The sequence below is a fragment of the Dasypus novemcinctus genome, chromosome X (assembly GCF_030445035.2).
Source record: "Dasypus novemcinctus isolate mDasNov1 chromosome X, mDasNov1.1.hap2, whole genome shotgun sequence".
In the NCBI taxonomy this organism is placed as follows: Eukaryota; Metazoa; Chordata; class Mammalia; order Cingulata; family Dasypodidae; genus Dasypus; species Dasypus novemcinctus.
In genome coordinates this window covers 179,246,757-179,262,475 of record NC_080704.1, presented here as the reverse complement: position 1 = coordinate 179,262,475, position 15,719 = coordinate 179,246,757, and the positions used below count along the sequence as shown (strand labels likewise).

The 15,719-nt window shown below is 65.9% G+C and overlaps 3 protein-coding genes across 5 annotated transcripts; 1 reads left to right on the top strand and 2 right to left on the bottom strand.

Moving 5' to 3' along the window:
* Window positions 1-1,808: 1,808 nt before the first annotated feature.
* Window positions 1,809-6,239, bottom strand: NAA10 (N-alpha-acetyltransferase 10, NatA catalytic subunit). 2 transcript variants are annotated; one of them, XM_004482887.5, is made up of 8 exons: window positions 6,081-6,239; window positions 5,669-5,767; window positions 5,293-5,351; window positions 4,522-4,567; window positions 4,313-4,428; window positions 4,069-4,113; window positions 2,748-2,832; window positions 1,809-2,126 (listed from the first exon to the last, which is right to left on the bottom strand). In XM_004482887.5, exons 1-8 carry the CDS (start codon window positions 6,099-6,101, stop codon window positions 1,890-1,892), a joined length of 708 nt encoding a protein of 235 aa, XP_004482944.2. In that variant the 5' UTR covers window positions 6,102-6,239; the 3' UTR covers window positions 1,809-1,889. The 2 variants fall into 2 exon arrangements, with proteins under 2 accessions (XP_004482944.2, XP_071069257.1); XM_071213156.1 differs by lacking the exons at window positions 5,293-5,351; window positions 5,669-5,767; window positions 6,081-6,239 and adding an exon at window positions 4,731-5,008.
* A 296-nt stretch (window positions 6,240-6,535) lies between these two features.
* RENBP (renin binding protein) lies at window positions 6,536-13,149 on the bottom strand. Its single transcript, XM_004482886.4, has 11 exons — window positions 13,013-13,149; window positions 12,656-12,765; window positions 12,359-12,434; window positions 12,174-12,249; window positions 11,830-12,002; window positions 11,215-11,439; window positions 10,835-10,916; window positions 10,434-10,609; window positions 9,603-9,734; window positions 6,728-6,815; window positions 6,536-6,641 (listed from the first exon to the last, which is right to left on the bottom strand). The coding sequence occupies exons 1-11, from the start codon at window positions 13,013-13,015 to the stop codon at window positions 6,553-6,555; spliced, it is 1,230 nt and encodes a 409-aa protein (XP_004482943.2). The 5' UTR covers window positions 13,016-13,149; the 3' UTR covers window positions 6,536-6,552.
* Window positions 13,150-13,231: 82 nt separating this feature from the next.
* On the top strand, window positions 13,232-15,276 carry LOC101447902 (ras-related protein Rab7-like). Of its 2 annotated transcripts, none has more exons than XM_004482883.5 (5): window positions 13,232-13,312; window positions 13,521-13,647; window positions 14,014-14,232; window positions 14,535-14,660; window positions 15,030-15,276. In XM_004482883.5, the coding sequence occupies exons 1-5, from the start codon at window positions 13,260-13,262 to the stop codon at window positions 15,108-15,110; spliced, it is 606 nt and encodes a 201-aa protein (XP_004482940.2). In that variant the 5' UTR covers window positions 13,232-13,259; the 3' UTR covers window positions 15,111-15,276. The 2 variants fall into 2 exon arrangements, with proteins under 2 accessions (XP_004482940.2, XP_004482939.2); XM_004482882.4 differs by having other exon boundaries at window positions 15,027-15,276.
* The last annotated feature ends 443 nt before the right edge of the window (window positions 15,277-15,719 follow it).

The following is a 15,719-nucleotide window of genomic DNA, read 5'->3' as shown; positions in this document are numbered from 1 at the left end:
CCGCCCCTCCAAAGCGCAGTTGCCTGCGGGCGGAGGGAAGCCGCGCGCCCACAGGCGGCCGAAGACCCAGGGCGCCGAGGGCAGAGGGGCGGGCTGGGCCCGCGCGGGCGCAGGGGAAGAAAGAGGCCGCCCCCGCCGCCGCCGCCGCCGCGGGATCCCTCTGAGCCGCGCCCCCGAAGCCGGCCCACGCCAGCGCGCATGCTCGTCCCGCCGCCGCCGCCGCCGCCGCGGAATCCCTCGGAGCCGCGCCGCCGAACCCGGCCCACGCCAGCGCGCATGCTCCTCTCGCCGCCGCCGCCGTGGAATCCCTCGGAGCCGCGCCGCCTAATCAGATTCACGCCAACGCGCATGCCCTCCCGCCGCGCGGAGCCCGCCCCCGCCGCCGGGGCGCTGCCCGCCTGAGACCAATCAGAGCCTGGGAACGAAGCCGCCGCGGCTTGCGAACCGGAAGGGCCTGACGCCAGGAGCGGAGGGCGGGGTAAGGCTCCGCCTCCGACCAATCCCGCGAGAGGCCCGCGACTTGAGCCAATCAGAACGGAGCCTCGCCGGCTCGTGCGCGGCGGGCGTGCGCAGGCGCGTCTCTCCGCCCCGGCCGGGTCCCTCGGGTCGCCGGTTCGTCAGTGTGCCGGGAGCTAGCCAGAAAAGGCGCAGGCTCCAGGCTCTGGTGGCGAATTTTTCAGCCTAGCGAGGAAGCCGCGTGTCATCTGCTGCAGGAGGGACAGAAGCTATAGTGAATGGGAGGTGGGCGGGCCAGGCAGAGCCCCGTACAAGGACCCGGAGCAGCAAGTAATGGCGGTTCAATCCCAGGGAAGAGCAGGGACGAAAGGTGTAGGACCAAATGCTGGGGTTAGGCTGGGGCCGTGAAAACCTACGGGCTTCTATTCCCTGTGAAACTGACAAAACAGTGGAGACACGTCGTTATGCGTTTGTCAACCCCCGGAACTGTTCAGCACAAAGAAGACCCTCGGTGTAACCATGGGCTATAGCATCAATGTGTCCATTTCAGTCTAGTTCAGTTGTAACCATCACACCACGCTAACGTAAGCCAATAACAGGGGAAACCGTGCAGGGACGGGCAGATGGAATTCTGTGCTCAATTGTTCTGTAAACCTAAAACGACTCTAAAAGTTGTTTTGTTGTTTGTTCTCTTTTTCTCAAATGAGGATTTAGGTTAGGGGGTACATTCAAAAAGTACTGAAACAGTGGAATACAGGACCTGGTGACCGTTTGGATGGGGGAGAGTAAGAATCAAGGGTGGGTAATTATAGGGGTTTGGGCAACTGGGTAGCTGGGTGGTCCACTACCCAGATAGGACATCTGTAGATAAGCTCAAAAAGCTGTTGGACAGAAGCATCTGGGGTCCAGGAGGTATGCATTGGAGTGACCAGAAAGTGGAGGCAAGGGTCAACAAGGTAAGTTAAGGGCTGGAGGTGGGACCCTGGGCAGCACCGCTTAAATGGACAGGGGAGGCTGAGGAAGGGAGAACCCCTTTGGGCTGGCAAAACCAGGCCTGTCCCTCAAAACCCACTCAGTCTGGGAGAGCCCTCGGGGGTGAAGGCTAGCCTGGAAGCATTCGGGGGGCTGTGGGGCAGGGCCGAGAAGGCAGCATGTCTGCGGCCACCGCAGGGACCTCTACCAGGCAGGGCTTGACAATGCCAAAAACCCATCAGCCAGGGTGGTGGCAGCAGCTCTCGGGGGCCCAACCTCCAGAGCCCCCACAAGTGCTTCCCTTCTCCTTGGGCCCTGCAGGATGCCCTGGGCCAGCAGGCTGTAAAGCTCATGGACACACACACACACGCGCGCAAATTCCCAAGGCCCCTAGGTAAACTTTATTGTGAAGCCTAGTGGGGATGGGGCAGGCCGCGTCGGGAGAAGAGCTCCTGCAGACTCTAGGAAGCCGAGTCGGAGGCCTCTGAGCTGTCCTTGACATCGGTGCTCTCGGTGGTCTCGCTGACCTCGCTGAGGTCTTTGCTGTCACCACCGCTGTCCTCAGCTGCCAGGCCCTTCTCCTCACGGCAGGCCTCCCCGGCGCTTGCAAGTGAAGTGCCTTTGGTCTCCACCTTGTTCTCGATGGAACCCAGCACCACGTGCCTGCCCTTCTCCTTCAGCTCCAGCTGCCGCCTCAGCTGCCACCAGAAGCCCAGGGGGGAGCAGGAGGAAAGAGCTGGGGGCCTGAGTCTCCTCTTGGGCCTCCCAAGCCTGACCCTGTCCCTGGCTGGGGGGGAGGGGGCATGGCCAGCACAGGGAACCCGGGACCTGGGCCAAGTCCTGGCCCTGCCTTGCCCTGCCCTGGGCCTCAGTCTCCTCACCTAAGGAGTCTCGGGCAGGACCTGGGCTGCTCTCAGCCCGGCTGTCTGTCTGTCCCCTGAGCCTCGGAGCGGGCCATGGCTGTCCCCAGGCCACGGGTCTCTGCACACCCAGGGACGTGCAGCCCTACACCCTCTAGAAAGCTTCCTCCCGCTGCCTTCCACCTCACACCTCAGGGGACACGGAGGCGCCCTACGTGGAGAACAGCATCTTGGTCACATGGCCCCTTTTAGAGTCTTACCTCCTCACTTTTGGGAAACAGGTCAGGAGGGGTCAGGACTCCGGCAGCACAGCTGCAGGGACTGGCATCCAAAGTCAGGCATGCCTCCTGCTGTCCTGTGCCATCTACTGGCTCCGAGCTCCAAGGGCCACCGCCTGCACACACCACCCCTCCCTCCCCCCGCCTGCCTGCCTTGCTCTGCGTCCGCACAAACCCTTACCTCATCTGCCATCTGGGTGAGATCCCGCTTCATTGCATAAGCGTCTTCCCCATCTGCATAGTATTTGGGTTCCACTTCACTGATCCTGGGGCAGGGGGTGGAAAGCAAGGAGGGGACCAAATCTGGGGGCAGGTTCTCTCCTCTGCTTTCTAGCACCACGTGCGAACAGGGCAGGCGCTCATTACTGCCCCTGAAAGACCCTTTTGGAGGCGCCAAGCCCAGCGCGAAGAACTCGTTTCCCGTAGTGCCATTTCCAGCACGGCCTTCCCTCTGCCCTGGCCACGGAGCCAAGCAGGAGGCGAGGCCCAGAGCCTTCTCAGCCCCAGGGTCCTGTCCCCAGTCTGCACCTCCAACATGGCCCCAAAAACCTGGGGCCGTGGTTTCTTGCCCGCTGACGCCCTGGATGGAGCCCCCCCACCCCCTCCCTGCCCTGCCGCCCGTCACTTTCGGTGTGCACAGCCGGTTCCCAAGTGAGTCATGGGAACTGGGGAAACAGGCCGCCGTAGCCTTTGCTCCCAGGCAGCCATGGCCCCAGCCCGAGGGCCCTGTGCGCCTGCCCAGGTAGCCCCGCTCCTGGAAGGGGGCACCACCAGCTCCAAGCCCTGGTAATTTGCTGGCTCGAGTGTGCAGCAGTTCCCACCAGCAGCACCCTCCTCCAGGCTAAAGATCCCTCCACCGACACCCAATCCCAGGGGCTACCACCCTTCCCAACCATGGCTCTCCTTCACCCCCACCAAACGAAAGCAAGAGTGTCAGCCTAGTGGGCCCTCCACAGGCGGCTGCCCCAGCCTCGCCTCCAAGGGGCTCTGGCCTCGGGGACTGGGGATGGCCGGCTCCCGGCCCCTCTCTCCTGTCATACTGGACATGGAGATGCCACGTGGCCTGCCAATCCCTTATAATGCCCAGGTTCCAGATCCCTTCGGGGCTCTGGCTGGTGGCCTTTCTTGCCTGGACGTTCTTGGGTATCGGAGGCACGCCTTCTCCTGCCTTCAGGTCTCAAATCGGATGGTCTTGGGGGGAGGTCACTTCCAGGCCTCCTCCCCAACAGCTGCTCCTGCTCTGCTCCCCCATCTCCCTCCCCTAGCCCCAGCCATCGCTCCTCCACCCACCGAGACACGCCCAATCTCCTCCTGTCACTGAGCACGCAGCAAGCAGATTGCAGCAAGCAGGCGCCATCTGTGTGTCAGCTTTTCAGTCACCAAGTGTCCTCCTCCCCGGCTCAGCTGATGCCAGACAGCTCCTCCGCCCGCCCCGCCCTCCTTCCTGGAGGGGCCAGACCTGAGCCGGTCCCGGCCCCCAAGCGAAACCTCCATCTACTTACTGAAAGTTGAGGGTGTTGGAATAGAGGTGCAGGGCGGCCCGGTTACTGCAGGGGAATAAGGCACTGCTGAGCTGCACAGGTCTGCCCGGGCAGGGGACAGCACACCCAGGCCCTTTCTCCCAGCCCCCCTGCCCAGCGACCCCACTTCACGCAGCTTCTCCAAAGGCCAGGCCACCCCCGGACCCCCATCAAGACTGCGTCTCCTTCCCTCCCCCGGCCCCCTCCCTCCAGCCCTGGCTTCCACCTCTTCCGGACATGCAGGGAGACGTATTTGGCATTGAAGTTCTCTATCATGGCTCGGGACGCCTGGTCCATGAGCTTCTGAGCCAGGCCAAGGCGCCGGTGCGAACGCTTCACGGCCTGGTGGGAGAAGGGAGGGGAGCGGGCTCAAGAGCTGTCCCAACTAACCCCCCCTTCTACCCCCGCCAGGGCCTGGGGGTCAGCTGTACGCACCAGTGACGTGATATGTCCGTGGGGCACATCATCTGGGTCCTCTTCCCTAGAGCAAAGGAGAAAGTTGGAGAAGAGCCCGGCTGACACGGCCGTCCCCCGGGGCACTGGGTATGGTGGGAGTGCACACTCCTCCAGGCCGACCCCAAAGACCCCCCCCCAGACTTGGCGATAGGGTGGAGCTGGGAACCTCTCCTATCAGAGCGGCCCACCCTGCCTCTAAACGCCTCGCAGCAGCTGTCACCGCTCCTGGATGGTGCTGCTCGGCAAGAGAAGGCCAGCTGACAGGGCTTCTTAGTGTGGGATTCCAGTGATACAATGTCCTGGGAAAGGCAAAACTGCAGAGACGCCAGGAAGATCCGCCTTTGCCAGTGGCGGGGGGTGGGGGGGCAATGACAAGGTGGAGGAACGGGTTTGTGTGGTCCTGTGACCGCGGATCGGATAACACTCTGCCCATTTCAAAGCCCAATGTCATCGTGTATCAACGTCATGTATCCATACCATAACGGATCAATGTCATGTATCAACGTCATAATGTGTCAACATGGGGTCTGCACTGTAACAGGCGGGCCACACTAGCGTAAGCTGGCCGTAACAGGGGGAGCAGGGGGCCCTAGGGAACTCAGTAGTTCCTGCACAACTCCTCTCTAAATCTAAAGCTACTAAATAAACAACCATTAACTATTGCAAACCCAACCTGCGGGCGGCCCCCAGCGTCAATCCCAGTGTCAGCCCCACCCCCACCGCCAGGCTGCTCCCTCCACCGCGACTCACATTTTGGCCAGGACATAGCCCACGATCTTGCCGTTCTCATCCTCAGCGATGTAGGAGAGCTAGCGCCCGGGAGGAGAAAGGGGTCAGAAGGCACCCGCCCCGGCGGGGCTCCCCGTGCCCTTGGAGACAGGAGCTGGCCAGGGGCTGGCGCGGCATTTTGCGGCCCAGGCCACACAGGTGCCCTGTCCCCAACCCGGAAGAGGACGGCGTCAAGGCGGCCTCTCCAGGCCCCTTTCTAGCTCTTCCTTCCCGGGCCGTCTGGCCCAAGCCGACGGCCCCGGGGCTCCTGATAACTCTGGCCACCGCTCCGGAGCTGCCCCCGCCCGGGTCTCCCCCAGCCTGTTGCCCTCACCCCCAGATTCTCGACGCCGCCCACCTGGGGCCAGGACAGGCCGTGGTAGAAATAGTACTTCATCTGGTAGTTCTCGGGCAGGCACAGGAGATTGCAGTGCTGCATGTTCATGAGGTCCTCCGGCTGCGGGGGGAGCAGGCACGGCGCCGTCAGGACACTGCGGCCCGCCTGTCCCCGCTGCCCGCGCAGGGACGGCGACAACGTGTCTCCGCGCCAGGCGCACGGCCGGGGCTCCAGCACAGCACGCCAGCCCCGGGAGGGTCCCGGCAGGCCCGGCACCCGCGCCGCCGGCCCGGACTGCTCCAGCCCCGCCGGGGACCGCCGGCCTGGCCGCCCCGCGCGCAGGGTCCCCGCGCCCGGGGCCCCCGGGGAGCATGCGCACACGGTCACTCGCGTCCCGCACCCACGCGGCGCGCCCGCGGCCCGGTGCCCTCACCCTGGCGTTGCGGATGTTCATGACGGCGGCGGGGGTGGCGGGTCCGGCCGGGTGGCGAGCGCGCAGTCAGCCGCCGCCGCGCTCCGAGGCGACGCCCGTGCTACCGGGGCTGGGGCTGGGGCGGGCGCCGTGCTCGCGGGGGCGGCGGCGGAAGGGGCGGTGCGCGCCGGGCCCGGCCACCGGCAGGAAGTGCGCCCCGCCGGACCCGCCTTCCCGGCCGCGCGGCCAATGCGCGGGGCGGGCCAGGGCGCGGGGCGAGGCAGCGCGCGGGGCGGGCCGAAGCCCGGGCGAGCCAATGCGCGGGCCGGGCCGGGGCGCGGGGCGAGCCCATGCGCGGGGCGGGCCTGGGCGCTGGCCGCTGGCCGCGGGGACGGCCCGATGGGCGGGCCAGCAGGTGGCCAGCGAGTGGCCCGGCGCGGTCCCCCCGCGCCCAAGGATGCGCATGCTCGGACAGGTGGAGCGGACCTCAGCTTTATTCGGCAGCCGTGGGGACGGGGCTGTCCAGCAGGGCGGCCAGCAGCTCCTCGCACATGGCCAGGCACCGGGGCACGTGGAAGCAGCCTGCGGGGAGAGGCGGCCGGCGGCGTTGCGGGGGCGGCGACCGAGTCCCGGCGGCCCCGGCGGCGCGCCCGCCTGCCCACACTCACCTTTGAAAGGACCCCCCTTGATGGTGAGGGCGACCGTCCCGTCTCGGTTCAGGTAGCCAAACCATTCCCCGTGCTCGGGATCACGAAACTGGAATCACAGCGAGAGCCGTGACAGCTGGTGGCCGCCCGTGACACCCCCCCCCCCCAACCAGCCCCAGGGACCTGCCACCGAGGGGCCCAGCCGAGGCTGACCCCAGCTGAGGTGGCTCCGGATAAAGATCAAAGTAGGGACCTTTGCTTCCCCATCTCCCTCCCCCCTTTTTTTTAAAATCCTTTTAGGGGTGGAGGCTCCCAGGAGAAACTGCCAGGCTGCAATCCTGCTTTGGAGGCGGAGGTAACACTCTACCTCTGGATTGTGGCGGTGGTTACACTGGTGTGTACATTGTTACAGCCCATTTGAACTGGACACTCACTCTGGGTACATTTTAGCGAACCTAAGTTACACGTTCATAAAACTGATTTAAGAAACAATGAGAAAGGTGATGAAGCTACTGACCTGCCCTGAAACATCGTAACATGGTTTGTAACAAGTCACTTCCCCCATGTGTCTTTGGAGTGGGTGGAATTGCAACCAGGGTTCTTTGCTTCTCCTCCTGCCCCTGCTCACTTCCGGGTCAGAGCTCAGATGCAGCTTGTCCTTCCCCTGCCACCCCCACAGCCTGCCCCGGCACACCGGGGACAGCAGCTCTGTGGGCCAGTCCGCACTCCTTCCTTCTCCCTGGCCCGCCCCGTGAGGCTGGGCCTCAGGGCCTCCGGCTCTGGACCCGGCCCTCCTCTCCTCACTGCGCAGAGTCCAGGGGGGTCACTTCACAGACTGATCCGCCGCAGCGGGGATCGTTTGGAGAGGTCTTGACATGGCAGCTTATCAAAAACCTCATGTCTTCTTTGTCGGGGGTAAAAGGAATTCTGTACTTCAGTCTGTCTTTCTAGTTACATTATTCAGGTCTGTTTATTTTTTGATTCCCTCATCTGCCAGGCAAGGAGAATGAGCTTCCAATGTCCCACCCTGTCCGTTTTTTCCCTTGTGCGTCTGAATTTTTGCTTTTTGTATTCTGTTGTTCTATTGGTTAGTGCATAGCGATTGACCTATCTATTATAAGGGTGGTCACTGCTTAATGCCCACCTTGAACTCTTTAAAATGCATCTCTTAAACTTGACTTTGTGGAATTAAAGCAATACGAAAACACAGCAGATAACTGCTATACCTCGGCAGTCATGGCGAGCATACAGGCCCCTCGAAGACACCTCTCTAACTGCAAGCGGATAGAAAAAAACCGTCTGGGACCGGCGCTGCCAAGGCCACTGTGGTTTATCGCTCACACAGCGTTAAGTTACAGTTAGAAGTTAGTGGAAATAAAGATAGACGTTCCCCCCACCTTTCGGAGTCCACGGGCCCTCGCCAGTCCTCGCCCCTCCCCCCAGGCACCCTGCCCTGGGCTCAGCACCCTGAGGTGCCCTCTGGGCAAGTCAGTACAGCTCATCGCTCGATGTGGAGCGCCTCCCGTGGCTCAGGGAGGCCCCGCGCTTGGCATTCTCTCCGCTCTCATCCCCCTGGCTGGCCCACCTTACTGCCCCCGTTGCCTTCTTGGTCGGAAGCTCCTTTTTCCTCACGCCCCTATGCATCGTTTATATTCTTCTGATACCCCAATTTCTGTGTCCCGTTCTGCCCTCTCCCCTGAACCACCCACTCACAAACCCAACACCCGGATGCCCGGGAGACACGCCCAGGGCGGCGTGTCCCGGTGGGGGGCTACCTGCGCCTCCTCCGGGAGCCCCCACCCCAGCAAACGGTAAGCTCCTCCACTCCCCCCAGGCGCTGAGGCCACAACCCCGGAGGGTGGCCCCGTGCACCCCCCTCGCTCTCTTCAGCAAGCAGGGCACAAGCCCACTGCCCGCTCTGCCCACCTCCGCCCCCACCCGGGGCCAGGCCCCTCTTCGCCTGTCGGGGTGCCTGCAGTCGCCCTGCCTCTGCCCACCCCAAAAAGCCCCCTCTTGTAGCGGGCTCCACGGTGACTTCCCACCCCTCATCTCCAAACTCATGTCCACCTGGACCCTGGGACCTCATTTGGAACTAGAGTCTTTGCCAAAGAAACCAGTTAAAATCAGGTCAGAGCGGAGGAGCTGGGCCCTAAACCTGGGAGCCAGGGGAGTGGGCGCAGCTCAGCGATTGAGCGCCTGCTTCCCATGTACGAGGTCCTGGGTTCAACCCCCGGTGCCGCCAAAAGAAAAAAAAGAAAAACCGAGAGAAACAGAAAGAAAGGGCACATGAAGACGGGGGCAGAGGTGGGTGGACGGCAGCGCCAGCCCAGAGGTGCCAAGAATTGCTGGGGGCCCCAGAAGCTGGGAAGAGGGCTCCCCTAGAGCCTCTGGAGGCAGGGCGGCCCCGGATTTTGGTCTCCCTGCTTCTGAACTGGGAGTTGGCAGTAGCCGGCCTACCTTCCACCTGCTCTCCCTCCTGCTCCACACCCGGGGTGGCTCTGGCCAGGTCCCTGCCCCCGGCTGTCCCTTCTTCAGGACTCTTCCCCGCCACCCGCGACACCCTCCCCCACCCCCCGGGGCCCCCTTCCTGCCTTATCATTTCCCAGGACTCTCATCACGCGGTTTATTTGGTTACAGTCTGCCCGCCCCCGCCACAAGCTGTAGGAGGGCAGGGACACCGTACTTTTTGGGTCTCCAGAGTCTGTACTCAAGGACTATTCGCTGCCTGAACCAAGGGAGCACCGGAGGGCCTGGGCCCAGTTTTAGGGGGTGGGGGGTGGGAGGAGAGCCCCCCTGCCCCAGCCAGGTCGCCCAAAGCAGGCTCGGCCTCTGCTGTGCGCCCCCCCTTGCCCCGGGCGCCCAGCTCCTCCCGCCGCCCCCCCCCCGGGCTGCTCACCTTGCGGAAGGTGTACTCGGCCACCTGGCAGAAGAGGCGCAGCAGGGCAGGGTCCCCGCTCTCGCGGTAGCCCATGAGGAAGGCGATCATGGCCTCGCTGTGGGGCCACCACAGCTTCATGGCCCACTCCAGCTGGGAGCAGAGGCAGGCAGCTTAGAGACCCCCCCCCATCCTGCCCAGGGGCTCAGAGCCCGGTGTGGACATGGGCCCTCCCCCTCAGGAGGGGACGAGCTCCCGGAACAGGCTTGTCGCCACCCCACTCGGTCCCTTCCAAAAGCCAGGGGTGGGGCGGGCTCCCCTTTAGCCCTCCCCTTTAACTGGCTGCTGGGCTTGTCTCAGAAGCACCCCCTCCCCCCGGACACTTGGTTCCTGGCCGTGGCAGGGACGGCCACCCACTGCCAGGCGAGGCAACCGATTCTGCTGGCAGCCACCTGTCAGAGTCGCCGGGGCCCTTTAACGATGCCAGGGCTCCCCACCAGCAGTCTCCAGGCTCCGCGATGGCCTGTCCACCCGTGCAGTTGAGAGCCACCGGCCCCCAAGTTGAGAGCGTGGCTCGGGGTTCAAGTTCAGTCTCCCCCCCCCCCCAGGGAGTGACTGTTGCTCGAGTGGTTGAGCGCCTGCTTCCCATGTATGAGGTCCTGGGTTCAATTCCCCAAACCTCCTAAGAAAATATCCAGTGCCCCCAATTTGTGACTCTGGGACAAAGTCTGCCTCTTCCGAGCCCCGGATGACGCTTCTATTCAAGTGGGGGTGATGCCAGCACCCGCCTCCCAAGGCCACGTGGAGGGGGCTCAACGAGCCTCAGCCCAGAGCCCTGGGCACGGGGCCCACCTGGGTGGGGCAGAGGTTGTCAGCATCCTGGAAGTAGAAGAGGCCCCCGTGGTCAGGGTCCCAGCCTGAACGGAAGGGCAGCAGCAGGAACTTGTCGATAACAGAGGCCCGGAGCTCGGCGTCGCCTTTCCGGATGGCGTGACGGAGCAGGAACCAGCCGGCTTCCAGTGCGTGGCCTGGGGCGGGGAGGCAGCTGTGAACTGCCCCCACCCTCCACCACCCGGCCCCAGAGGCCGGCCAGTACCCCTCCCATCTGCCCCCGACTCACGCTCCTGCCTCCGGGCCCCGCCTCTGGGGGGCCTGCGCCTCCCCTCTGCCTGACCTTCGCTGGAGGGGGGAGACGGGAGGACCGAGAGCTCCCCTCCCCCTGGGCGGCCCCCCGGCCCCCTCAGAGCCCTCACCTGGGTTCTGGTGTCTTCCCAGGCAACCAGAAAGTTCCTTGCCATCCTCGGAGACGTGCTCGAGCACAGCCTGCCCACCCCTCTATGGGGAGAGGAGCAGGGAAAGGTGGTTCTTCGCTGGGCCCTCCCACCCAAACAAGCCTCCTCCAGGCCCCGAGATCGGGCCGGGGTGGGTCTGCTCGAGGAGCACCATCCCCCAGGGGCCTGGGCAGGTTCTAGCTCGGGGTGGGGAGAAGGTGGAACGGAGACGATGGGGAGGGGCCGGGCTGCCCACACCGGCCAGGGGGACGTGGCTCTGGCCCCAGCTGGCAGGTGGCCGCCTCCCTCCAGGCCCTGGCCTGTGTCCCGGGCCCCCGCCCCCAGCCCCCCGGGCCCCCCACCTGGACGTGCTGCAGCATCCTGCGGGCGCACCAGTCCCCCAGCTGCGCGTACTTGCACGCCAGCTCCTCGCGCGCCTCCCCGAGCTGCTCCACCAGGGCCAGCAGCATCATGGGCACGGCCATGGGCTCCGCGCGGGGCGCCCCCGGGAGCTGGGGCCGGCCCAGCCCCGACGGGTCCTCCCGCACCCAGTGGACGATCTGATCCATCATCTCCACCGCCTCGTTCTGGAGAGGGGGCCGGGGGGAGAAGAGGGGGGCCCGGGTGGGTCTTCCAGGCACCTGCCGTCCCCGAGGGCCCGTATGGGGTGGGGGAGCCACGTCCTCTTGCAGTCAAAGGACACCTTCACCCAGCAGGGTTGGGTGCTGGGGGCCAGGGTGGGTCCACCGGGCGCCACGGGGAGCTCCCGGCCTGGAGGGGGCACACGGGGCGCTCCCAGGGAATGGGGGTGGCGTCTGGCAGCTCAGGGGCCCCAGTGTATGGGGACTGAGGTGTCAGAGGTTAAAGAGCCATCTGGGGCACAGATACCCAAAGACCCACAATGAGAGGACAGCGCCATCAGGGCCACGTTGCCCTTTCCTGGGGCCCCACGTGCTGGGCAGGAAGGGGCCCGGTACCTGGAAGCGCGCGTCCCCCGTGACCCTGCCCAGCTCGTCCATGGCCATGGTGTAGAAACACTCGCTGAAGATGGTCCGCTGCACCTTGACCGGGCGGCCGTCCCGCGTCAGCACGAAGGCGCACTTCTTCTCAGGAGGCGCCACCCGGGCACAACGCAGCAAAAACTCACCGCCTGCGGGCGTGGGGGGAGGGGGGGACATTGGCGTCCGAGAAATTGGGCAGGGGTGCTGCCGCGCCCTGGACTCCCCCAAGGCCCTCGGCTGTTTCTCGAGCTCCGGAGAGCACGAGCCGACACAGGGGGCGCCTCTGGGGAGGCGGGGGGGTGGTGAGGGGGGGGATGTACCTGCTTTGGCTGCATCCAGGAGCTCAGAGCGGCGGAAGCGAGGGACCTTGCGGTACAGGCGACAATACATCCACACCTGCGGGGGCGGGCGGGAGCAGGGCGTAAGCCCGGGTCGGTGGCTCCTCACGCCCGCTTGTCGTCGTGTCCCCCCCCCCCCCCCCCCACAGCTCGGGGCCACCTCCTACCTGCCTGCCCTGCAGCCAGACGTATTTGAGGTCATCATACCTCTGTCCATCCCGGCCGAGGCACGTGAAGAAGCCCCTGTCAGCGACGCAGTGCTGGCTTAGCGGGCCAGGAGGGGCCTTCCAGCCTGCCCCCACCCCCAGGCCCACTATCCCCTTAAACTTCAAAGGCCCAGGTCGAAAGTCTTCTGCCCCGCCCCCCCAAGGACAGAGCAGAGAAAGGCTGGGGAAGAGCTGAGGAGTTGGCAGATGGGGCAGGGGGAGAAGACCCGGCCGAGGGCGCCCAGGGGTGCGGCCCACCCGTGCTCCTGGTCGTGCGAGTGCGCCACCCAGAAGGCCACCACACGGTCCAGCTCCTGCCCCAGGCGCTCCCGCCAGGCCTGCAGCGTCTCCCGCTCCTTCTCCAGGTCCTGGGCAAACAGAGCTTGGAGGCACCCATCCCTGGGGGCCCTCCTGCCTCCCCAGGGCTCCTCTGGCCCCCAGGGTACCCCAGGGCACCCCAGGCTCTGGCCCGCCCAGGGCGGCCAGGCCCACCGCCCCTAGGTCCCTCGGGACCCAGGCCTCGGGTTTGAGCCCCCACCTCTGCCCAGGGATGCCCCCCCATTCTCCCCCACCCCACCCTGGGACCCTCCGCGACAGCGCCAGCCCCTGCCCCACCATTTCCCTGTCACACTCGGAGATCCCCGATCTTTCTTCCCTCTCCTGCAAGAAGCCAGACGAGGCTGGTCGCCTGGTCGCGGTCCCGTGACTGCCACTCAGCTGACCGAGATGCGCCCCACCCGCCCGCTCCGGGCCCCGGGTTCCGCAGGGCCCGGGGGCGGGGCGGCGGCGGGGGGCGGGGCTTGGAGCCTCGCGGCCCCGCCCCCGCGCTCCGGCGCTCTCCCGGGCCCCGCCGAGCTCCGCGATGGCCGGGCCTGGACGCCCTCCGCTCAAGATCGTCCTGGTGGGCAATGCCAGGTGAGCGGGCTGCAGGGTCAGGGCCGCGGGTCACGGCCAGGGGCGGGCCTCCCCACCCAGCCCCTCTATCCCGGGACCTGAGTCCGAGGGGGACCTGGGGGGAACCTGGGCAGGGGGGCAGGGGGGCCCAGGGCAGCGGGGCACTGGCACCCGGGGACCAGGACAGGGGCAGCACCTGTGCCCTTTGACCTGTGACCCCCCCCCCCAGGGTGGGCAAGTCCTGTCTGATGAATCAGTTCATCAACCACCGCTCCACAGGCCGCTATCGGGCCACTCTTGGTGCCAACTTCTTCACCAAAGTGATGGAGCTGGAAGGCAGGACGGTGGCTGTGCAAGTATGATGGGGCTTCCCAGACTCCTCGGTCCTCAGGCCATCCCCCCCAGGCCTTGCCCAAGCCCCTAGACCCGCCCAGGACCACCCCCAGGTCCCCCTCCAGGCCTGTCTTTTGGTAGCACAGTCTCCACCGGCTGTAGCCCTGTTTGACAAGATCAGATCCTTCCGGAAGGCCGCTGAACTGTCCCCTGCTTTCCCAGCTGGGTTCCCCGCCAGCCAGGCTGGGCTCTCTGCCTGGCAGGATCAGGGCGAGGGGGGGCGATGGGTGCCAGGAGGCTGAGGCCCCTGGGCCCACAGTGCGGCTTGGGGCAGCTTGGGCTCCCGCCAGCCTGAAGCCTAAGGGAGCCCTTCTTTCCTGTCGGCCCAGCTCTGGGACACGGCGGGCACCGAGAGGTTCCAGTGTCTGGGGGTGGCACTGTATCGGGGTGCCCACTGCGGCGTGCTGGTCTTCGATGTCACGGCGGCTGCCTCCTTCCAGGCTGTGGCCGCTTGGCGGTCAGAGTTCCTGCAGCAGGCTGACCCCCCCGACCCCAAGCAGTTTCCCTTCGTGCTGCTTGGGAACAAGACCGACCTGCCCGGCCGGCAGGTGCGTGTGCGCGCCGCCTGCTCCAGCTCATCCCCACACACGCACCGAGTCCCCCCCCCCAGGGGTCTGGGCGTTGTGCCGGGCTGCGCCCGTGGCGACCTGCCCTGCTCGTGGCTGCCCATCACTTAGGGGGCGCTGCTTGCGGCCAGCCCTTGTGCATGTCACTGCCCTTTGTGCCCAGCAAGGATAAGGCTTGGCGTGTGGAGGGTTCAAGGTGCCTCTGGATGCCCCCTGGCCTTGGGTGGCTTTCCCTGGCAGCTTCAGGAGCAGGGCCCCCACCCCGTGGCCCCCCTGTCCCCCAGGTGTCCCCCCGCGAGGCTGAGGAGTGGTGTGCTCGGACCGAAGCCCAGTATTTTGAGACCAGCGCCAAAGACGGGACCGGGGTGGCCCTGGCCTTCAGGAGCGCAGTGCAGGCCGCCCTGAGGCAGGTGAGGCAGAGCGGGGGCCGGGGGGCTGAGCACCCATCCGACCCACCTGGCAGGACCGCAAGGCCCGTCCCCTGCCGCCTCTGGGCCCTGCTGGGGCAGCCCTGACCTGGGCTCCCGGGAACCAGGGGATGTGGGGTAGGGGACGAGGCGGGCCCCTGGGACCACCGTGCCCCACTGCGACATGAGGCTTGGGATGGCGCAAAGCCGAGCGGGGCGGGCACCTGGGAGGTGCTGGCACAGGGAGCGGAACTGGACCTGGACTGCTGGGGGGGCCCCCCCCGGCCCCGCACCCTGCACTTCCTGCCTGGGCTGCACGTGCACAGAGCGGAGGGCCAGGGGCTGAGGCCTTGTCCCTTCTCTGTGCAGCAGGGCCAGGGGGCTCCCGAGTGCGCTGGCAGCGTGGTGCTGCTCCCCCCGGGCCCGCCCGGCCCGAAGACCTGTGCGTGCTGAGCCCCAGAGCCCCTGGGCCGCCGCCCCCGGCTGCGCGCTCACCAGGCTCCAGCTCCCGCAGCCCGCCCCGCCGTATTGTCGCCTGCCCCGCTGTATCGCAATGAAGCCGGGTACCTTCCAGGTTCGCCTGCCCCCGCTGTATCGCAATGAAGCCGGGTACCTTGCAGGTTCCGCTTCCTCTCCTTATGGGCTCTCTCGTGTGTGTCAGGGGGCCCTGGACGAGCCGAGGCCTTCCTTCTGCAGTGGCCAGCGTGCCTGCCACATGCCAGGTGGGGGGACGGGGCTGGCAGCTAGGTGCAGGTCTGTCCTGGTGGAGCTGTCAGTCTGGGGAGGCTCAAAGCAGGGACCCCGAGCTCCACTACCCCTCTCCAGAAGTCACTCCTGCAGGGCCGAGAAGGGGGAGCTGCCAGCCCTTTCCCTGGGGCCATTCTCGGACATTGGGGGGGGGGATGCAGAGGGAAAGGACCCAGTCCCCAGGCAGAGAGGGTGCCGCTGGTCAGTCAGCCTGCAGACCTCGGGCAGCATGGCCGAGGCCAGCTTCATTGAAAGACCCCAGGCCCCACCCTGCACTGCTGCTAATTGGGGGGCAATTTGGAAATAGAATCCAGC

Bases quoted from the DNA above. Each gene is read 5' to 3' on its own strand.
- LOC101447902 (XM_004482882.4), top strand. From the start codon at position 13,260: ATGGCCGGGCCTGGACGCCCTCCGCTCAAGATCGTCCTGGTGGGCAAT. The intron at 13,313-13,520 runs GTGAGCGGGCTG...CCCCCCCCCCAG, and splicing joins GTCCTGGTGGGCAATGCCAG to GGTGGGCAAGTCCTGTCTGA. The intron at 14,661-15,026 runs GTGAGGCAGAGC...TTCTCTGTGCAG, and splicing joins TGCAGGCCGCCCTGAGGCAG to CAGGGCCAGGGGGCTCCCGA.
- NAA10 (XM_071213156.1), bottom strand. From the start codon at position 4,993: ATGACATTGGGCTTTGAAATGGGCAGAGTGTTATCCGATCCGCGGTCA. The intron at 4,429-4,521 runs GTGCGTACAGCT...TTCTCCCACCAG, and splicing joins ACGGACATATCACGTCACTG to GCCGTGAAGCGTTCGCACCG. The intron at 4,114-4,312 runs GTGGAAGCCAGG...ATTCCCCTGCAG, and splicing joins TCCCTGCATGTCCGGAAGAG to TAACCGGGCCGCCCTGCACC.
- RENBP (XM_004482886.4), bottom strand. The intron at 12,435-12,655 runs GTGGGCCGCACC...CGTCGCTGACAG, and splicing joins TCGCACGACCAGGAGCACGG to GGGCTTCTTCACGTGCCTCG. The intron at 9,735-10,433 runs GTGGGCCCCGTG...CTCTGCTCCCAG, and splicing joins ACAACCTCTGCCCCACCCAG to CTGGAGTGGGCCATGAAGCT.